A 23,762-nucleotide genomic window follows, 5' to 3' on the forward strand; every position below is an offset into this window, starting at 1 on the left:
ACAGAAGTTTTTCCATTGACTTCAGTGGGAGTTCAATTGAGCTCCCTGTGAAGCAATCGGCTCTGAAGAACTGAGCACAGGACAGATAATCAGCAACTCCTAATTTCAGTGTTGCCACCAAGTTGCTGTGTGGCCTCTTAGTTAATGTTAACTTCTCAATTTACCTCTCTGTAAAATAGAGACAGTAATACTTGTCTATCTCACAAAGATGTTGACTGGTTAGTTATTGTTAAGCATTATAATATTTATTTATAGTTATTACATATACCTCCCAATGAGATAGTAATGGACTATAGGCCAAATCCTGTACTGAGAAATATGTCTGCCCTCACAGATCCAGTCGTAGGATCTAGCCCTTCCAAGTGAAAGACACTTTGTCTATTCCATTATCCGTCTTCACTCAGCTGTCTGGTTTCTTGCATAATTTACCAGAATGGTGTTGGTTTTAAATAGAAAAAGACCACATAGACCTGCTATTAATCTTTTGTTACCATAGATTGGAGCAATGATTTCACTTCCATCTTTTTCATATATTGTATGAAAGATTATACAAAAAATCTGTTGATATATAAATAATTGTATATATATACTCAAAACCCTTTTAAAAATTCACAGTAAGTTGAGGACATTTGCCTTAGAAATCCAACAGAGTTAATGTAAGCCATTTCCTTCTAGGTTTTGGGTTTGTTTGTTTTTTTGTGGGGAGGGAGAACCACCATCAGCCTTATTAATACTGAATGCTAAGTGCAGAAGTTTAGCTGTAGCTGTAGAGTTTTGAAGCAATTGATTTGACAACCTCTATGCATAAAACCCTTTTTTAAAAATCCACATTTATTCCCCAGATTGCTTATTGTTTCATAAAAATAAAAACTTACATAGCTTGCTGCTATCAACTTGATCTCCTAAAACTGTTCAATTAAATCTTGTAAAACCAGTACTTTATGCTACGTCAGTGTCCTGGAAGTGCTTATGAACATTGAAGTAATTCAGGATGGTAATGAGCAATTATAACTTCTGCTATCTTGTATAATTTAATTTACTTTGTTTTTTGTATAAAACCTTAAGTTGCACCACAAGAAGTTCACAGATCTGAGAAAATTAAAGTCAGTATCAAGTTTTACTATAGACCATATAATTTACATAGATTTACATAAATACAGATATATTAAAAATTTAAATCTAAGCTAATTAAACAGAAGGTAGAGTTTTAAATGTGAGAGATTTTAAAACCTAAATACATTTCTGCAACTACTTTTAGTGGCAGCAGAATTTTTACACACACACACACACACACACACACACACACACACCAGGCTTCTCTCTCTCTCTCTCTCTCTCTCTCTCTCCCCCCTCCTTTTTCTTCCAAAATAGGGCAATTTTATAATCGCAATAAGATATGACAGGCAGTACACTTCTGGGGAATTATTGCATGCCTTGAGTGTATAAGGCAAAAAGAAGAATGACTGACTTCAGACACCAGGGGAGCGGAATCATCAACCAGAAATGCACTGAAGTGATGTGAAACATCTTATTGCTTTTACAAAATTGAAAATTATACATTGTTTAAAAAGACAAAAAAGGAAGGAAAAAGTAATATTTCTGTTTAGTGGAGATCACCAACAACCACTGCTAATCACTGAATTCTCTTCATTATTCCATGATGGTTCATTAATGAGCTGCAATTGTACAAGGGGGTCAAACACAAAAGTTCATCTATTCCACACTGGAAAAAAAGGGATAGCCTACTTTCTTATCCAAAGAGAACAAAATAATCATTAGCAGCTGATCATAGCTGCGATGAGAATTAGATGCCAGTCTCATCAAACTGCAATGTAAAAATATTATTAACTAGACATATTTTACCCCACTGAGCTGAGCAGATGGAGTAGCAACTTTAGTTGGATGATGGAGCCTTTGCCTAAAATGCTGGAGACATATATTCTAGCTCAGCAGAGATTTCTCATCTGATTAGCTAGAAGTGAAACAGAAGACATATGGGATGGATATACAGTACCACAACCTCTGCATTTTGGTGCTGTAATAGGATTACAAATACCAGTAAATGCTCTATCTACTGCCCCATCCCAACACCACATTTCTCCATCTTTAATTTAAGCAACTGTATTAGTCACCTGTTAAGTACTCCAGTACCTCCCATTGTGTACATATTTTTAAAACATAACATCCATCTTTTCCACCAGGATTTGGAGGGGAGAGGGGATTCTACAGAGAACATAAATTAAAGATAGTTGGAAATTACGTCCAACAGGTATTTATTTCTAGTGTGTATCTGGGAAAACATCCTCTTGGATTATTTTTTGTCTTTGTGTTTACTATTCATTAACATCACCTCTGATCTAAGTTTGCGCCACAGCTCAGAGAGCCCAGGAGAGGTTTCAAAGTTTAGATAGAGCCATTCTGTTAAGGCACCGTTTGCAAGTCATGGTGACTGGTTTAAGTGTTTAGTCGAAGCTGCATTTACTGTAATTAAATTTGCCTTGGATTCCCCCAACACATACAGTAACAAGCAGCCACTCAGACACTTCCTTCCATAGTCAAATAACTGTTGGTCCTTTCCTGGGAGACCTACATCAGCCTCTTTTGAAATATTAACCATGATTTAATAGACGGCATTTTCACACATCCATTAGGGTTTTGTTCGGGGCTTGGGGGAGGCAGAGATATTCATAACAGTCTAGTACAGGTTCAGAAGATATAAAAATGCCTTAAAAAGTAGAAGCCAGATCTGTACTGCTGCTGAATTCATTATTCAATGGGTAAAAGCTATAAACGAAGAGGAATATACAGTGTACAGTGCATAGTACAGAACAACATTTTGCTTCAGTACCAACAGGAGGTATAACAAGGGCACACCTCTTTAAAATAAATAATCAAACATTCTGAGGGGGTAAACTACTGCACATCACGTAATACTCTGTTAGCAAAAAAAAAAAAAAGATTCCTTATTCCAGGTTTAATAGAACGAATGGAGTATTACACTAGAAAGTGACTTGGGGTGGGCTGGGGTGGGTGTAGGGGAAAAGACGTAACAGCCCACTGCCTCCCATACAAGAAGCACTGCTAGGCTGCTTTCAAGCGTCGGGACACACGGGGCACTGGCTATTGCAGAGAGAGAGAGCGAGAGCTAAGGGGCTTACCATGGAGTGGGGAAGGATGGGGAGGGCTGTCGTTTTACTTGCACTCAACCAGGGGAGGACATTTCTAAAGAAAACAATATCCAGTCTTTGGAGAGGGAGAGAGTTATTGATGCAGAAGAAGAGACCCTACAGAAAGATCGGGTCTTTCTCCGCCCCTGGCAAAAGGTCCCTGCCTTTCGCCATGAGCTGCACTCATCTCCTTTGTTTGAGAGACTAAGGATCCCACTGCATCGTTCAGATCACTCTTTCTTTGTCTCTCACCCTGTGCCATGCCCTCCCTCCCCCCAATCTAAACTGTTCGTTTATAACATACAATTTGGGATAAGCCCAAGAGAGGAATGGGGGGAAATATCTTCTCGATCCTTATGATAACTCTGTGCATCACACTGGGATCCCCCACCCCCACGCCTCCGGGCAGATGACTGTATATTTGGTAGCACTGTGCAGCTTCTTTTCCGTTAAAAAGACGCATCCTTTCTTTGCACAGTCAATGAGAAACGCAGCGTGATTTGTCATGCGCTTGAATTGTGGGTTTGTTCGTTCGTTTTAATTAATAACTTTTCTTTTCAGAGCCTACAATCATCACTGAAGTATTTACAAACACCAAACAGAGCCTTGGCGAGGTCCCCCCAAAATAATCATGACAATACCACGGTTTGCAGGAGCCCCGCACTAGCTGTGTCCAAACAAGATCTTGCCGGGTGAGCGCTCCGGGGCTCCGGGGGAGACGGGCGCTGGATTCCCGAGTCCTGGGTGGAGCTTCCCAGCCGGGGGGTTCTTCCAGGGGGTGTCTCTCCCTGAATACCTGCCTCGGGGCTGCTGCTGCTGCAGTGGTCCCGTTCATATTCCTCCTGAGCCCTCTGCATTTTCCGCTTCTTCATCTTCCTCTTGTGGACGTGGAAGGTGGTGAGGGAGAGGAGGATCAGGCAGAAGATGAGGGTGACCAGGACGATTAAAACCAGAGTGGAAGAGAAGGACTGAAAGAGCTGCCCCACCTGCGCGATGCAGGTGCTGCTGGCGTTGGAGGAGGCAGATGTCCTGTTCAAGAGACAAGGTGGCAGAGACAGCCTCAACTCCTTGGAGAGCTTGGCACTCATTGAGGAGGCTTAAGAAGATGAGGATCTTCCTCTTCTCCCTGCAGATGCTTGAATTTGAATTGGTTCCGGGCTGGGGGTTTGCACTGGCTGGAAATGCGCTGGACGCGGCTGGCTCTCTGGAGATGTCAGATGAAAGATCAAGCCTGCAAAGGGACCCAGAGGAATCAGTGTTCGGGACCCAAATCAAGAAACACACAATTCACCGGCTGCCACCAAAGCCTCCCACCAGCCCCAACAGGGTACAAAGTCGTCTAAACTCCGGCACACTGGGGGATGCTGCCTGATTGACAAACCACGCGCATTACAGAGAGTTCCCAACCCAACCCAGCGCCCCTGAAATAGACCAGCCCCAGCCCACTGGTTAGACGGCTCGAGATGTCTTCAGCCCTGCCAGCCCGAAGCGATGCTGGCCGTGCCCTAAGACGGGGGGAGCGATGCACCAATGCGGCGGCACCTGATCGGCTCCAGTTACTCCGCACAGGGGGCAGCTTTGCCGGGCATTTCCCAACAAGTTCCCAATGACACCAGCCGCCGCCGCGGGAGCCCCGGTGTCCCCGGCGCGCTGCCCAGCCCGCCCCAGAGGCAGGCGGCACCCGAAGTTGGGGCTCCGTCGGCGGCTGGTTCTTCACGCGCCTCTGGCTAGAGCAGAACGCGGGCCCCGACGGGCTGCCCCGGGCCCTGCTGCCGGGCACGGGCGGGGGCACGCGCCTTACCTGGGCTGCCACTGGCTGGAGGGAGCCCCCGGCCGCGCGCTCGCCGAGGCTGCAGAAGGCGCCGAATGAAGCGGGCAGAGCCGGAGCCGGAGCCGGCGCCGCTTCAGGGAGCTCAGCGCGCAGCCTATCGCCAGCCCGGCCGGTGACGTCAGGCAGCCAGTGCCGGCTCCGCTCCCCCGCGGCTCGGCTGGGCGGAGAGGGGCAGCCCCGAGCGGGCACCCCGCCCCCCCCACTTACCTAGCCATCCCGCCCCGCCCCCCACAGGACAATTCCCCCCACCTATGTACCCCCTCATCCATCCCCCCACAGGCCGATACCCCCCCACCTACCTACCCACCCCGTCCCCCCCCGGCCGATACCCCCCACTTACCTAGCCATCCCGCCCCGCCCCCCACAGGACAATTCCCCCCACCTATGTACCCCCTCATCCATCCCCCCACAGGCCGATACCCCCCCACCTACCTACCCACCCCGTCCCCCCCCGGCCGATACCCCCCCAAACCTACCCACCTACCTACCCACCCCGCCCCCACCTCTACCCCTCCTGCCACAGGCCAATACCCCCCACCCTGTCCCACGCCTCTCCCCCCACAAGCTAATACCCCACCCCTTCCCCTACAGACCAATACTCCCCACCCTGCCCCCACCCTCCTACCCTCCTCCCCCCATAGACCCACCTCATCACCATCCCACACAGACCAATACCCCCATTTACCCATCCCCCACAGACCTACCCACCTCATCCACCCAACCCACACAGATCCAGCCCACCCCCGCACATACCAATACTCCCCACAGACCCACCCCACACATACCTACCCACCCATCCACCCAACCTCCACACATACCAATACCCCAGAGACCCACCCTTCCCCCACCCTACCTACCCCTCCCCCCACAGACCTACTCCACCCCATCCCACCTACTCATCCACCTACCCTCATTCCGCATAGACCTACCCCACCCACCTACATACTCATCCTACCCCCACACATACCAGTACCCCCATAGATCCACCCTACCCCCACACATACCTACCCAATATGCCATTGCCAAACTGCTTCTCCCAACCCAATCCCACACATACCTATTTAGTGCCCCACTGCCAACCCCTTTCCCCAGAAGTTCTCAAAGTTTTGTACTGGTGACCCCTTTCACATAGCAAACCTCTGAGTGTGACCCCACCCCCCATAACTTTCAACACTTTCAAAATATGTAACAACATTATAAATGCTGGAGGCAAAGCAGGATTTGGGGTGGAGGCTGACAGCTCGTGACCCCCCATGTAATAACCTCACGACCCTCTGAGGGGTTCTGACCCCCAGTTTGAGAACCCCTGCCTTACCCTAATCTCCCACACACATCTAATAACCCAACTCCCAAACCTCCACTCCCCAGGCCCTCAACTTTCCCTAAACTCTTTCTCCCATATATATCCACTTCTCCACATCCAAATCTTATTCACTGAACACACTCCACCACACATACTTACCCAATAAACTCACTTCCCAATATCCCCTTCCCTAATGCCCAACCTGCCATATATATCTAATACCATCCAATATTCCTACTCCCTTTACCCCATTTCCCTAATGCGCCCCACATATAACCAGACCCTCAAACCCCATTCTCCTAACTCCAGCTCCATATTTACTCAATACACCTACCCATTACATTCCCTTCCCCTAAGCCCCACCCACTTACATAACCAATATCCCTTTCACTAAATTTTTACCTCCATACATAATCAATGCCCCCACTCTCCCACTCCATACAAACCCAATTCTCTCACACTCATACATACCGAAGTCCCCATCCCTCATGCAAACCCACAACTCCCATGCCCTCTTTCTCTACCACTACACAACATACAGTACATACTCACTCTCTTCACCCAAGCATCTTCCATCCCCATACATACCCAATTCTTATCCTCTATATACATCCACTTTCCCATACCACATGTACACACACATACTGCCCTACTTCCATATTCCCTTCCTCATACATGTGCACACCACTCATACTCACTGAACCCCATTTCATACCCCCCTCACCTACATGTAACATCTGAGGACTGATTTAATGCTAACAGCCCCATGGGGAGAAAATGACAGCCAAGGATTACAGCAGCATCAGGGCATTCTGTCCATGCTCCCTTTCCTCTGACCATGTCTTCTATGCCAGTGGCTCTCAACCTTTCCAGACTACTGCACCCCTTTCAGGAGTCTGATTTGTCTTGTGAACCCCAAGTTTCACCTCACTTAAAAACTACTTGCTTACCAAATCAGACATAAAAATACAAAAGTTTCACAGCACCCTACTACATTTCAGTGTGATACTTGAGCCTATTTTTCACTTGTGAACCTCATCTGAAGCCAGAGCACCAGATGGCAGGGCTGACGTCTGAGCCCCGCTGCCTGGGGCTGAAGCCTGAGCCCTGCTGCCTTAGACTGAAGCATGTCACTTAGCTTTGTGGGGGCCCCTGTGGTGTGAAGCCCCAGACAGTTGCCCTGCTTGCCATGCCCTAATGCTGGCCCTGCACTTTCAACCCCCCTAAAACCAACTCTTGACACACACACCCTGGGGTTGAAACCCCGAAGTTGAGAAAACTTAATCTAGATGAGTTGAGTACCCCCTGGAAGACCTCTGCATATCCCCAGGGGTATGCATACCTCTGGTTGAGAACCACTGCTCTATGCCAGCAGCCAGGTGGGCAACACAGAAGCCACTATACTGAGTCTTTGTCACTAGAACATCCCTCTTGTTATGCCTGTTTGGCCAGAATCCACCAACCGTGTGACATAAAGCAACTGCACTTCAGGATCTAGCTCTTTAAGTCTAAAATTTTCCTTCCATTTAAATGCTATCCATTCCCTTGGTTAAATGCAATGCATTCAGCATCATATAAGTCTGTGATCTTTTGGCGCTTTTTAAAAAACAGTCACAATAACAAGCACAGAGCATGTTTGTTTTTTTGTAAATGTTAAATAATTTTTAGTGTTTATGTACAGGATTGACAGCCACATAGAATTAAGTCCTCTGATACAACACAGGCATGATCACTGAAGCTTCCCTACACTGCCCCACCAATGTGCTCCAAACTTGTTCTGGAGAGGCTAGAAGGTAGTTCAGTCTCTCTGTCCATTGAATCTTTAGCCTCTAGGGCTGAGTGCTCTAACCTAGTGGTTTTCAATCTGTGATCCACGTACCTCTGAAGGTCCGCAGACTATGTTTAAGATTTCCAAAGGGGTGTGCAGTGCACCTCCATTGGAAATGTTTTAGGGGTCTGCAAATGAAAAAAGGTTGAAAGCCACTGCTCTAACCAGGGTATCACTTAGTGCCAGGTTTAGTGGTACTTTTATGATATGGACATTGGCCTACTAGGAAAGTTGGGTGGTAACCACCAACTCATATGCCGAACACCACTTAAAAGTCATCAGATGGTTAAAAAGTGTTTTCAAAAAGAGCATAAGAATGGACATTTATATAGGAGCCAGTATCTTCAGCTATAATACTGGTGTAATGTTATCTTATGGTGCTTGTCCTGTTTATGAAGTAGTAAGCATATCTTGTACTGAATAAATTCCAAGGCCTAATAATGTATTAGCTCAGAATGTGCCTGTTACAAAAGTTAATAGGTACTACAGTTATTCTACTAAAACATTTCATTACATCAACAGAGGGTCCTGTGGCACCTTTAAGACTAACAGAAGTATTGGGAGCATAAGCTTTCGTGGGTAAGAACCTCACTTCTTCAGATGCAAGTAATGGAAATCTCCAGAGGCAGGTATAAATCAGTATGGAGATAACGAGGTTAGTTCAATCTGGGAGGATGAGGTGCTCTGCTAGCAGTTGAGGTGTGAACACCAAGGGAGGAGAAACTGGTTCTGTAGTTGGATAGCCATTCACAGTCTTTGTTTAATCCTGATCTGATGGTGTCAAATTTGCAAATGAACTGGAGCTCATCAGTTTCTCTTTGGATTCTGGTCCTGAAGTTTTTTTGCTGTAAGATGGCTACCTTTACATCTGTTATTGTGTGGCCTGGGAGGTTGAAGTGTTCTCCTACAGGTTTTTGTATATTGCCATTCCTGATATCTGACTTGTGTCCATTTATCCTCTTGCGTAGTGACTGTCCAGTTTGGCCAATGTACATAGCAGAGGGGCATTGCTGGCATATGATGGCATATATAACATTGGTGGACGTGCAGGTGAATGAGCCGGTGATGTTGTAGCTGATCTAGTTAGGTCCTGTGTTGCTGGTGTAGATATGTGGGCAGAGTTGGCATCGAGGTTTGTTGCATGGGTTGGTTCCTGAGTTAGAGTTGTTATGGTGCGGTGTGTGGTTGCTGGTGAGAATATGCTTAAGGTTGGCAGGTTGTCTGTGGGCGAGGACTGGCCTGCCTCCCAAGGTCTGTGAAAGTGAGGGATCATTGTCCAGGATGGGTTGTAGATCACTGATGATGCGTTGGAGAGGTTTAAGCTGAGGACTGTAGGTGATGGCCAGTGGAGTTCTGTTGGTTTCTTTTTGGGGCCTGTCTTGTAGCAGGAGGCTTCTGGGTACACGTCTGGCTCTGTTGATTTGTTTCTTTATTTCCTTGTGTGGGTATCATAGTTTTGAGAATGCTTGGTGAAGATCTTGTAGGTGTTGGTCTCTGTCTGAGGGGTTGGAGCAGATGCGATTGTACCTCAGTGCTTGGCTGTAGACGATGGATCGTGTGGTGTGACCGGGGTGGAAGCTGGAGGCATGAAGGTAGGCATAGCGGTCGGTGGGTTTTCGGTATAGGGTGGTGTTAATGTGGCCATCGCTTATTTGTACGGTGGTGTCTAGGAAGTGGACCTCCCGTGTAGATTGGTCCAGGCTGAGTAAAAATACAAAGAAGAAACAGGCTATGAAAAGCTAAAAGGTAAATTGTTTGTAAAAAAATATATATATACCTTTTGGGCCTTTCTTTTCTCCCATCACCTAACGCTACTTGTCCTTCTAATTGTAATCTGCCCCTTGCATACACACTCGCACACACCAGTAGGACTCTTGTTTCTAGAATAACTAGTATATTTTATTAACATTGTGTTTCAAAATTGCGTTGTCCCAATGTTAACAAACAATGAAAACTCAAATGTTTTATGTATTAATATGATGCTTATTCTGGGGACAGGATCTTAGCTGACTTTTAGGGAGGGAAAGGTGGACTCAGGGAGTGGCAAAGAACGGTCTCCATATTGGTCTCCATATTGGAAGAGAAGGTTAAAGGACTAGAGATCCAAGTATCAACCCTGCGTTGCATCAGAGAAAATGAAGATTTTCTGGACAGAAGTCAGAGTTTGGTACTGCAGATACAGCATGCTGAAGAATCTGAGAGGCAGTGCACAATGGGGAAGAAAATTGGCAGCATGTGACCTCCAGAAGAAGAAAGAGGAGAAACCTTGTATCCCTAATGCAGATAGACGTAAGAAACCGTTTTCAGGCTCTCTGCACAGGTACTATGGAGAAGAATGGTTTGGAAGAGTCAGCTGAGGGAAGGGATCAGGAGACCCAATCGACCAGAAGATATGGGATGCATTGTCCTAGGGATGGGGGTTTCATGACCACCACTCCCAAGAGGAGGAGATGGGTGGTGGTTGTTGGGGACTCCCTCCTAAAGGGGACAGAGTCATCCATCTGCCGTCCAGACTGGGAAACTCGAGAAGTGTGCTGCTTGCCTGGAGCTAGAATTCAGGATGTGACGGAGTGTGCCGAGACTGATCAAGCCCTTGGACCACTATCCCTTGCTACTTCTTCACATGGGCACCAATGATACTGCCAAGAATGACCTTGAGTGGGTCACTGGAGACTACGTGGCTCTGGGAAGACGGATACAGGAGTTTGAGGCACAAGTCGTGTTCTCATCCATCCTCCTTGTTGAAGGACAAGGCCCAGGTAGGAACCATCAAATTGTGGAGGTAAATGCGTGGTTATGCAGGTGGTGTCAGAGAGAGGGCTTTGGATTCTTCGACCATGGGATGTTGTTCCAGGAAGAAGGATTGCTAGGAAGAGATGGAATCCACCTAACGAAGAGAGGGAAGAGCATCTTCACAGGCAGGCTTGCTAACCTAGTGAGGAGGGCTTTAAACTAGACCAGGAGGATGAGGTAGATGCGTTTTTTTTCTGACAACTAACAGAAGTTTCCAGATCACAGGCCCTAGTTCTCATGGGGGACTTCAATCACCCTGACATCTACTGGGAGAGCAATACAGCAGTGCACAAACAATCCAGGAAGTTTTTGGAGAGTGTTGGGAACAATTTCCTGGTGCAAATGCTGGAGGAACCAACTAGGGGCCGTGCTCCTCTTGACCTGCTGCTCACAAACAGGGAAGAATTAGTAGGGGAAGTAGAAGTGGGTGGCAACTTGGGCAGCAATGACCATAGATTCATAGATTCTAGGACTGGAAGGGACCTCGAGAGGTCATCGAGTCCAGTCCCCTGCCCGCATGGCAGGACCAAATACTGTCTAGACAATTCCTGATAGACATTTATCTAACCTACTCTTAAATATCTCCAGAGATGGAGATTCCACAACCTCCCTAGGCAATTTATTCCAGTGTTTAACCACCCTGACAGTTAGGAACTTTTTCCTAATGTCCAACCTAGACCTCCCTTGCTGCAGTTTAAACCCATTGCTTCTTGTTCTATCCTTAGAGGCTAAGGTGAACAAGTTTTCTCCCTCCTCCTTATGACACCCTTTTAAATACCTGAAAACTGCTATCATGTCCCCTCTCAGTCTTCTCTTTTCCAAACTAAACAAACCCAATTCTTTCAGCCTTCCTTCATAGGTCATGTTCTCAAGACCTTTAATCATTCTTGTTGCTCTTCTCTGGACCCTCTCCAATTTCTCCACATCTTTTTTGAAATGCGGTGCCCAGAACTGGACACAATACTCCAGCTGAAGCCTAACCAGAGCAGAGTAGAGAGGAAGAATGACTTCTCGTGTCTTGCTCATAACACACCTGTTAATACATCCCAAAATCATGTTTGCTTTTTTTGCAACAGGATCATACTGTTGACTCATATTTAGCTTGTGGTCCACTATAACCCCTAGATCCCTTTCTGCCATACTCCCTTCTAGACAGTCTCTTCCCATTCTGTATGTGTGAAATTGATTTTTTCTTCCTAAGTGGAGCACTTTGCATTTGTCTTTGTTAAACTTCATCCTGTTTAACTCAGACCATTTCTCCAATTTGTCCAGATCATTTTGAATTATGACCCTGTCCTCCAAAGCAGTTGCAATCCCTCCCAGTTTGGTATCATCCACAAACTTAATAAGCGTATTTTCTATGCCAATATCTAAGTCGTTAATGAAGATATTGAACAGAGCCGGTCCCAAAACAGACCCCTGCGGAACCCCACTCGTTATGCCTTTCCAGCAGGATTGGGAACCATTAATAACAACTCTCTGAGTACGGTTATCCAGCTAGTTATGCACCCACCTTATAGTAGCCCCATCTAAACTGTATTTGCCTAGTTTATCGATAAGAATATCATGCAAGACCATATCAAATGCCTTACTAAAGTCTAGGTATACCACATCCACAGCTTCACCCTTATCCACAAGACTCATTATCCTATCAAAGAAAGCTATCAGATTGGTTTGACATGATTTGTTCTTCACAAATCCATGCTGGCTGTTCCCTATCACCTTACCACCTTCCAAGTGTTTGCAGATGATTTCCTTAATTACTTGTTCCATTATCTTCCCTGGCACAGAAGTTAAACTAACTGGTCTGTAGTTTCCCGGGTTGTTTTTATTTCCCTTTTTATAGATGGGCACTATATTTGCCCTTTTCCAGTCTTCTGGAATCTCTCCTGTCTCCCATGATTTTCCAAAGATAATAGCTAGAGGCTCAGATACCTCCTCTATTAGCTCCTTGAGTATTCTAGGATGCATTTCATCAGGCCCTGGTGACTTGCAGGCATCTAACTTTTCTAAGTGATTTTTAACTTGTTCTTTTTTAATTTTATCTGCTAAACCTACCCCCTTCCCATTAGCATTCACTATGTTAGGCATTCCTTCAGACTTCTCGGTGAAAACCGAAACGAAGAAGTCATTAAGCATCTCTGCCATTTCCAAGTTTCCTGTTACTGTTTCTCCCTCTTCACTAAGCAGTGGGCCTACCCTGTCTTTGGTCTTCCTCTTGCTTCTAATGTATTGATAAAAAGTCTTCTTGTTTCCCTTTATTCCTGTAGCTAGTTTGAGCTCATTTTGTGCCTTTGCCTTTCTAATCTTGCCCCTGCATTCCTGTGTTGTTTGCCTATATTCATCCTTTGTAATCTGTCCTAGTTTCCATTTTTTATATGACTCCTTTTTATTTTTTAGATCATGCAAGATCTCGTGGTTAAGCCAAGGTGGTCTTTTGCCACATTTTCTATCTTTCCTAACCAGCGGAATAGCTTGCTTTTGGGCCCTTAATAGTGTCCCTTTGAAAAACTGCCAACTCTCCTCAGTTGTTTTTCCCCTCAGTCTTGATTCCCATGGGACCTTATCTATCAGCTCTCTGAGCTTACCAAAATCTGCCTTCCTGAAATCCATTGTCTCTATTTCGCTGTTCTCCCTTCTACCCTTCCTTAGAATTGCAAACTCTATGATTTCATGATCACTTTCACCCAGGCTGCCTTCTACTTTCACATTCTCAACGAGTTCCTCTCTATTTGTCAAAATCAAGTCTAGAACAGCGAGTTGGTCATGAGATGGTCGAGTTCAGGATCCTGACAAAAGGAAGAAAGGAGAGCAGCAGAATACAGACCCTGGACTTCAGAAAAGCAGACTTTGACTCCCTTAGGGAATTGATGGGCAGGATCCCCTGGGAGGCTAATATGAGGGGGAAAGGAGTCCATGGGGCCAAATGCAATGCATCTGAGGGTGCTGTGGGAGTTGGCCGATGTGATTGCAGAGCCATTGGCCATTATCTTTGAAAACTTGTGGTGGTTGGGGGAGTTCCCAGATGATTGGAAAAGGGCAAATATAGTGCCCATCTTTAAAAAAGGGAAGAAGGAGAATCCGGGGAACTACAAACCGGTCAGCCTCACCTCAGTCCCTGGAAAAATCATGGGGCAGGTCCTCAAGGAATCCATTTTGAAGCACTTGGAGGAGAAGAAAGTGATCAGGAACAGTCAACATGGATTCAAACCTGATTGCCTTCTATGATGAGATAACTGGCTCTGTGGATATGGGGAAAGCAGTGGACATGATATATCTTGACTCTACCAAAGCTTTTGATATGGTCTCCCACAGTATTCTTGCCAGCAAGTTTAAAAAGTATGGACTGGATGAATGGACTATAAGGGGTATAGAAAGCTGGCTAGATCGTCAGGTTCAACAGGTAGTGATCAACGGCTCAATGTCTAGTTGGCACCCAGTATTGAGCAGAGTGCCCTAGGGGTGTGTCCTGGGGCCGGTTTTGTTCTACATCTTCATTAATGATCTGGATGATGGGATTAATTGCACCCTCAGCAAGTTCATGGATGACACTAAACTGCGGGGAGAGGTAGATACACTGGAGGTGAGGGATAGGGTCCAGAGTGACATAGACAAATTGGAGGATTGGGCTAAAAGAAATCTGATGAGGTTCAACAAGGACAAGTGCAGAGTCCTGCACTTAGGATGGAAGAATCCCATGCACTGTTACAGGCTGGGGACTGACTGGCTAAGCGGCAGTTCTGCAGAAAAGGACCTGGGGATTATAGTGGACGAGAAGCTGGATATGAGTCAACAGTGTGAGCCTTGTTGCCAAGAAGGCTAATGGAATATTGGGCTGCGTTAGTAGGAGCATTGCCAGCAGATCAAAGGAAGTGATTATTCCCCTCTATTTGGCACTGGTTAGGCCACATCTGGAGTATTGCGTCCAGTTTTGGGCCCTCCACTACAGAAAGAATGTGGACAAATTGGAGAGAGTCCAGCGGAGGGCAATGAAAATGATTAGGGGACTGCGGCACATGACTTATGAGAAGAGGCTGAGGGCTCTGGTTTTATTTAGTCTGCAGAAGAGAAGAGTGAGGGGGGATTTGACAGCAGCCTTCAACTACCTGAAGGGGGGTTCCAAAGAGAATGGAGCTAGGCTGTTTTCAGTGGTGGCAGATGACGGAACAAGGAGCAATGGTCTCAAATTGCAGTGCGGGAGGTCTAGGTTGGATATTAGGAAAAACGATTTCACTAGCAGGGTGGTGACACACTGGAATGGGTTACTTAGGGAAGTGGTGGAATCTCCATCCTTAGAGCTTTTTAAGGCCCAGCTTGACAATGCCCTGGCTGGGTAATTTAGTTGGGGTTGGTCCTGCTTTGGGCAGGGGGTTGGACTAGATAACCTCCTGAGGTCCCTTCCAACACTAATCTTCTATGATTCTATGATGGGAAGAAGTGAGTTTTGAAACTGCTCTTTCAACAGATTCTCAACCCCCTTTTTGTTTGCTTTCATGTATACTTTTGAGTTTTTCTGCTTTAGCTGAAAGGAGTGACAAGCTGAGATGACTGGCACACAGCTTTAAAATTGTGAATACAAAAGCCCGTCACAACAGAAGAATTATGGAAAAAAGGAGAAATAACTGTTCAGTAATTATGCAAGCTCTCCATTTTGGCTAATAATGGCTGTCAGCCAATCAAAGTACAGCGATTCTCATACCCGCAACTAGAGTGCAGGGAACTTCACCCATGGGAAAAAAACCTGTACAGTTATGTGTCAATAGTTGTACATCATTCCTACATGCTGATCGGCTGATATCTTTCTATACTGCAGTATCACAATATAAATATGAATACATATATGATACACAGTGACAAAATATCTTTTGTTAGCTAGTATACAAATAGTTCTCAAATATTCAAGGCTGAAACTTTACAAGTATAAAACTGACTAAAACTAAAGTGAAGTCACCCTCTACGATATACAGTTATGTTACTTATGGAGGTTATGCCTTTTCCTGAAGTATCCAGCACTGGCCACTATCTGAGATAGGGTATTACACAAAAGGGACAATTTGTATATTCTGATGCAATTTGTATATTTTATATAGCCTTTGATAGTTACCAGCTTTAGCTGAATTCAACCTGGTGAGACTCCTTGCACCATTACAAATCCACAGCACCAGCCAGACCCCAGATTTGTTTTAATTCAGTTAAGAATGTTGCTTGTTTAGGTCCCAATTCTGCACCCCCTTCGTCATATGGGCAGTCCTTCCTGATGCAAGTGGTCTAATGAATTACCTAAAAAAGTAAATATTTCTCCTGTGAGTAAGGGTTTGCTGCCGTGCTTAATTTGTAATGAAAGAGGTGCTGGGGCTCAAGCAATTTTTTTACATTATTAACTAATACAGCAAGCTCAGAGGTGCCGAGGCTATGAACTGTCAAGTGTAGAGGTGCACCCAAGTGCTCAGCCCTGGCAATCCCTGGCATAAATTAAGCACTATTTTGCTGGTTCAAGCCTTCAGCTATTAATGACTTTTCTTGAACTTATTTCATTGTACCATCGCTGTTTTAGTCTAGCAGTTGATTACATATAGAATAATGCATGATTTCCTCTGCAAAGAAATGGATGTAATCATGCGCCAGACAGCCCAAATATTTGATGAATGTCAACAACCCCAATAGTGATTTGCAATCTTCCTGTGGGAAGAGGGCAATCTGTACACAAGTTCTCTAAGCTTCACCAGAGCCATCTGCTGCCATAGGAGAAGTCAAGTGATTTAAGAGTAGCCCTCAAGCCTAGTACCACAAATAGAGCTAATTTTAGAAATAAAAAGTAATAGATTTGTAATTGTTATTTACCGGTAGATCAAGTAATATCCTGGACATTGTTAACTTACATCTCACAAAAATACCATAAGTAATAGTATCTTTGAGTGATATTTCATTAGAAAAGGTTTAACTAAACAGAGGTATAGTTTCATAGATTCCAAGGCGAGAAGGGCCCATTGTGCTCATCTAGTCTGACCTTCCCAAAATAATTCTGTGACCATCAGGGTCCAGATTCCCCAAGGAGAGAAAGGGTGTTTGAATGAACAGTTGAAGCAAATGATTGTCTACAATGTTATTGTGCTACAAAAATTTGTCTGGTAAGGTCTTTTATGAAAGCTTGTAATGTTCTAAACAGAATGATCATGAGATGTGTATACAGACTGGGGTTCTGAATGTATGTATTTATGTATATAGAAAACCGTACTTATAATCTGTGGTGCAGTCAGGCAGGGAGGGGCTGCCTCACCAACCAGATATTAGCTCCAAGCACTTAGTATTGTATAATCCAGGAGAAGACAAATGATGGGCCATTAGAGTTAATGGGAAGACACTGAGTATGTCTACACAGCAAAGAAAAACCCGTGAAACAGCCCTGCAGCCCGAGCCCTGCGAGTCCAAGTCAGCTGGTCTAGTTGCTGCATAGACGTACCCATTGAGACATCCCAGCTAGAATTTCCCCACCCTGAATAACCATCAGTCACCATATCAGGAGAGAGAAAATGGCCTTTTAAAAATGAGGCTTGAAATTGAGGTCATCATACAGAAACTGAGGGACAGTCACTTGGTGGGTGCTGTCTGTGAAATGCTGCTCTATGGTAGAGTGTACGCTGGGAAACTGTTCAGAGGCAATAGGTAACTTGTATTTAAAAAGGGAGTGTATCTAATTTTAAAGTGTAAAGCCTGAGGTTGCATCTTGATGTTTGTTTTCTGTGTAACTTGCATGTGTTTGCTTTTCCTTACTATTTTACCTTTGAATCTGTGATTTTTCTATTAAATAAACCTTTTGTTTATTTTTATCCCAAGCAGGTCTCTGGTGTGCAAACTGTGTGGAGTGTGTGCCAAAGTAAGCTGGTGTCTCGGGGAGCTGGTTTCACGCCTTTGGGGGTGATGAACAGAGGTGAAAAGTCTGAGTGTCTGGTAGTTATGGTAACCTACAAATCTATGAATCTAAGATGGTGGTGCCCAGGATTCCCAGGTCAAAAGCAAAGATTTTTTCCTTTTCTTTCTTGAAGAGGAGAATTTGGATGACATGAGCTCAGGCAGACTTTGCTCTTAAAAGAGTAGTCCCTAAGAAACTTAAAGGCCAGTTTTACATATGCAATATTTATTCTTATGCATAGGCGCCAACTCTGGGGCTGGAGCACCCATGGGGGGAAATTAGCAGGTGCTCCGCACCCACTGTCAGCCAAGCTCCCCCTGCCCCCTCCCAAGCGCACTGTGTCCCCGCTTCTCCCCCTCCCTCCCAGCGCTTCCCACCCCTTGCTGCCTAACAGCTGTTTGGTGGTGCTTAGGACTTTCTGGGAGGGAGTGGGAGGAGCGGGGACATGGCACGCTCAGAGGAGGAGGTGGAGAAGAGGCAGGGCAGGAGCGGGGACTTGGGGGAAGGGGGTGGGGCAAGAGCGGTGCAGAGGCAGGCTGGGATGGGGCCAGGGGATGGGGGGGGGGTCCAGCACCCACCGGGCAGAGGGGAAGTTGGCACCTATGTTCTTATGTTAGAAAAGTGCTACTGTCTTATGCTGCTGAAGAACAAGGATTACAGTAATGATGATGCAGAAAGTGAGTGATTTCACTTCTTCTTAGCACATGCACAACATGCCTCACGTGGCGTGTGACCAGGATTCGTCACTGAATTTGGTCGACATGTTGGATCATTAGCTTCCCCGGCTTGGGCCAGGTTCCGACAGACAGTGCAACATGAATGCTGATCCATGCCCACCAGTGATTTCACTGATTTGATGGAGTTGCATAGTGGAACTGGGAGCAGAAGTTGTGCCCAGAATGTGTGTGTATTAGAACAAACTGGACTGCATAAGGGATGTGCTGAAGAGGTATAAAGGATAACATTTTAATAACAGAGGATCCAGACAACTGCAAAATGTGTGTTTGGTGATGAATAGCTGATTTGATTAAAATTAATTCTGGAGGGGAATAAGGCAGGATTTTACTCAATAACAGCACATTTAAAATGCTATTTGTTTTTTCAATAGACAATACGTTTAGGCAAGGTAATGTCCCTCTAATGACCTTTTAGAGCTAATCCTTTGCTTTTCTACGGCGTTTGATCAGAGAATTCAAAGGAGCAAACCTTCATTATTTTTTCAAAGTGAAGAATGAGGCTGGTAAAACCTAAGGCCAAGACTAGCTATGGATATTACAACAACAACAAAAGTCTTGCTGTTGTTATTCCTCCAGAAAGGCTGAAGCATAGTGAGCCATACTTGGAATCAGATTTTATGTTAATAGCTCTCCCTGTTTCTAATAATACATTTTGAATGCATTTCAGAGAGAATTGCACATATCATTCTCTCCAACATTTGAAATGGGTGAAGTTACTCATTTTGGGTCAAATTCTAAGCTTGGACCCATTAACTTCAATGGCAACTGTATGCCTGAGTACAAAGGCAGAAATTATCCCAAAATTCTGTCTTACCAGCAGGGCCGGTGCTACCATTAAGGCGAACTAGGTGGTTGCCTAGGGCGCCAAGATTTGGGGGTGCCAAAAAGCAGTGCCCCCAATTTTTTTTTTACAGTGTTCCTCCCCGAGTGCGTGGTCGCCACTCCACTTCTCCCGCCTCCCAGGCTTGCAGCACCAATCAGCTGTTTGGCACTGCAAGCCTGGGAGGAGAATTAGAGTGGGGGTGGCGTGCTTGGGGAGGAGGCGGAGCAGAGGTGAGCTGGAGTGGGGAGGTGCCACATGGCTCCCCGTGCCGGGAGGGGTGGGGAGCTGCCGTGGGGGTGCCTCAGGGTGGGGGGGGGAGCTGCCGCAGGGCTCCCCACCCCAGCTCACATCTGCTACGCCCCCTCCCTGAGCACACCGTCGCTGCTCCACTTCTCCCGCCTCCCAGGCTTGCGGCGCCAATCAGCTGTTTGGTGCCACAAGCCTGGGAGGGGACAAGAATTAGAGCGGAGGTGGCGTGCTCGGGGAGGAGGCGGACAGAGGTGAGCTTGGGTGGGGAGTTGCCGCACGGCTCCCGGGGGAGGAGCTGCCGCGGGGGAGGGCACCTCTGGGCAGGGGGGGAGCTGCCGTAGAGCTGGGGGGCGGGGGCGCAAGGTGGAAGTTTCGCCTAGGGCGCGAAATTTCCTTGCACCGGACCTGATTACCAGCCTAAGGTGACTCAGTGAAAGGAATGTTAACTTGTTCAGATAAAGCAGTGACAGACTTTCAGGAGCAGCAAACACCCACAGAAACATACATGTGTATAATCTTCAAGTGAGGGGCCGATAGAATGATAGCAGCATCCCCCACGCTGTAATTTATTTTATGATTTAGTAAAACTATTTTGGTATAGCAGGAACCCAGTTCTCTGTGACTTCCAATGGGATTTGGATGCCTAACTTCCATTTGTGGCTCTGAAAATCTCCCCTGTAATTATTTTTCCTTCAAACATATGACCAGATTCTGGCCAGTTCCTATGTAGGAGCACAATGGAGGGAACTTTCCCTTACTCTTCTCCTATGCCATGGCTGGCTAGAATCCCATTGGGAAGTACAGTCATTGCTTCCTGCTAGCTCTATAGGAGATACTAGCAGTCTGACAGGCAGTATGCATGGGCAGGGCCAGTGGACAAGCCAGGGCCCTCACCCCGTCCCTTGTATATCATCAGTCAGCAGAGCTGGCCCAATGCAGACCATACTGCACCCTTTCCAAGGATGGTGGATCTGTGCTACTGCTTATACATTCCATGTGGAATCCTGGCTCAGTCAGCACCAGGCTCAATGCGGCTGTTCTCCAGTGGAGTGCACAGCCCAAATTTTGCCCACAGCCCTTTTGAAATTACTATTATTTTTTAACTATTTTGTGAAGAACTAAATAGTGCTATTCATGCCTATTCTGTTCAGCTCCTTATTCCATGGCCCCTCACAAACCACTGTAGCAAATGGTTTCATTCCTCCTTTTTAACTAGCAATACAGTAACAAAGTTCTGATGCCAAACTGCTGGAAATAGTCTTTCACCATATTCTTCTATAACTGACAGTTACGGTGGAAAGCTTTATGTTTTCGAGTTGCCTTTGGCTCTGTCTTGTGGTTAGGCTGCTAATGAACTACAATTTTCTCTCCAACGCATCATGGTTTGAATTTTAATTCATTTTAGAAGTTCTGCTATTGTTAGTGATTACAAAAAAATCCCACTTGATTTTACATCCCCATTTCAGTTTTCTACATGACTAAATAAAACAAGCCTTTAGATATTTCTATCCCAGGATATAATTTCACTTATATGGGAAGGTTCCTTTCAGCTTTTTTTTCAATGACAGCATCATCCAAAGCTTCCTGAGTATATTAAACTGTATGTTTGGTATCTTCCGAGTTGGGATCAGAAAAGAAGACTTCTCTCCAAGGGCTTATGCTGCAAGGTGGCAGGCACTTTGGCCCAATCCAAAAAGCACTTGAGTCATTTCATGTAAGCATCTGCTTATGTGCTTGAAGTTAAGCATGTGCTTAAGTGTCTTGTTGGATTGGGCCAGACAGCTCTGCAGCTTGCAGGATTGAGCCCGTGTTCCTTCCATCCTTCCTGAAAAACCCATCAGGCAAGTGGAGCTGCCCCTGATTGCAAGAGGGACCCCCTCCATATGGCCATGCATTGCACCATGCATCAGATGATATAATCGTATGTTAATGGCGATAAAGCTTTGATATAGGGGGAGGACAGCACAAGTTGTTGCATTAGAATTCCTGGCGCTTACTCGATGTCATCTTGGATATGCTGGCAAATAATCTATTAGTACAAAAATAATGTCATCATTCTCGGAGGTATTGACTTTTACCATGACACCTGCAAGAAATGTGACAATTTTACAAAAAATTGGTTTGCTCCACTGTACAGTACAAAGTAGACCTTGCGGGAGACGTGTGAAATCTTATTGCTGTAACCTTCTGTCTTCCTCTCCTTGCCCCCCTCTACTGCTTTTGTTATGCTCCTCGTCATACTATGTCTGAAATTAGATTTCAAGCACTTCAAGGCGGGGACCGCGTCATCTTATGTTTTACCACAAGTTGCCTAGCACACTCTTGGGCATTGTAACATAATAAATAACAACAGCAGTAAGAGGGGAAAATATAAATGCAATAACCATCATGAAAGTGTGACTAATTTGAATAAAGAATTACTGAGTATGCTTCTGTAACCGTCCTGTCTAGAACAAGTTGATTAAAGAAAGTCATTTGGCTGCAATGCAGCAGTTCCCTCATATGATAGTGCCAGGCTCCCCAGGTATATTGCACATGCTCAAAAGTATGGCAAAATATTTGAAGCCATAACTTTGCTTCACATGCTCAGATAAAAAGCATATGGAGCATACTGAATTGGGTGGCATCCTATCAATAGCCATGTTTTACTATTAGCCTGACCTTGGCAGCTGATAAGCAAAGTTGTCTATTAATTATTTATTATAGGTGATCGTGGTACACTACAGAAACATGAAAAAACTGCTTTGAGGAGGTGAAAATATAATTCACTCAAGAACACAACAAATTACAGCGGATCCTGGTGGGAAAGGAATAGGAAAGTGAGCTGGGGGTGGATGACAGCATCAGCATCTTGTAATTTTTTTCAGAAAGCAGCTTATATAGGTTGTTTCATATGTGTCTTGATAGTTTACACACACACACACACACACATTTGGAAGTGATAGCTATGTGAGAAATCACAGAACGATGTAAAAGATTACGTTTATCCTGTATTCTTGACCACTTAGTCTGCCCATTAATCCATTTATCCCAAGACTAACTGAGATCTTATTCCTGTTTTTGGATACCTAGCTGCCATTTTCTCCTTAGTGCCAATTCTGACACTGACTCTGACTCTGTTACTGCTTTCAGAGTACATGGATCTGAAAATTCAAGTGATGGGGGATGAAATAATTGATTAGCTATTGAAAGGAACATATTTCCCCATTGTGACCACCACAGGAGGTAATATGCTGAGCCTTATACCTTGCTCCTGGATCTCTGCTTTCAGTTGGTAGATCAGCAACGCATAACCTATCATGTAGGCAATCCATTCCCAAAATTGTTCTAGTGGAGGAGCTGATTAACAAGTGTTGTAGACCAACCCATGGTGGACCTCACCATCACCATCTAGACCATAGCTTGGCTGTTACTTCTTTCCACTGATTTCAGTGGAACAGCACCATATGCAAGAATTTAAAAAAACTATCCCAGAAGGGGCTTATTTGAATAGTAATTGTGAAACAAACTGAGATCCCAAAAAGGAGAACAAAATGGAAAAGGAATGAATGACTGGAAAGGGAAAGAATAGGTGTGGGAAAGGATCAGTCTACAAAACTGAAAAGAATAAAATAATGCATTTCATAAGTATATTAAAGAGCATGAGGCCAACAGTTACAACAGAGAAGTGTTAATTGTAGAGAGTTATTAATTGGAGAATGGATTATAGTTAGACAGTGAGAAGAGAGATTACAAAGAATTTGCATGACAGAATTAGAAATCATACAAGAGATTCCGGTGAAAGCATCATCTGTCATTTCAGCCAGAGGAGTGTCAGGACCTAGCACTAAAACTGGTTTCAGCTGCCCTTAAAAGGCTTTTCACATCTCCACCATACAAGAGGGCAAAGTTTAAAAAATGCTGACAGTTGTGAGAGCATGAAGTAAAGAGGGAAACACTGTAGTAGTTTTATGGCAGCTGCCACTTTTACCACTATGAAGTGGTTTTGAAACTTGTCAGAATCGCAGATACCTGTTTTCCTCAAGTTGTAGTGATACTTGGAAACTTACTGCAAAGGGTGGTTTAAAGATAGAAACACTGTACACCACAAACTCTCAGGGACATACACTAGCAAAAACTGA

At 45.1% G+C, this 23,762-nt stretch overlaps 1 protein-coding gene across 1 annotated transcript; it reads right to left on the reverse strand.

Moving 5' to 3' along the window:
- Positions 1-1,098: 1,098 nt before the first annotated feature.
- Positions 1,099-4,391, reverse strand: C1H11orf87 (chromosome 1 C11orf87 homolog). The gene has a single exon (XM_065581462.1). It carries the CDS (start codon positions 4,253-4,255, stop codon positions 3,797-3,799), a length of 459 nt encoding a protein of 152 aa, XP_065437534.1. The 5' UTR covers positions 4,256-4,391; the 3' UTR covers positions 1,099-3,796.
- Between the last annotated feature and the right edge of the window lie 19,371 nt (positions 4,392-23,762).

The sequence above is a fragment of the Chrysemys picta genome, chromosome 1 (assembly GCF_011386835.1).
Source record: "Chrysemys picta bellii isolate R12L10 chromosome 1, ASM1138683v2, whole genome shotgun sequence".
NCBI lineage: Eukaryota > Metazoa > Chordata > Testudines > Emydidae > Chrysemys > Chrysemys picta.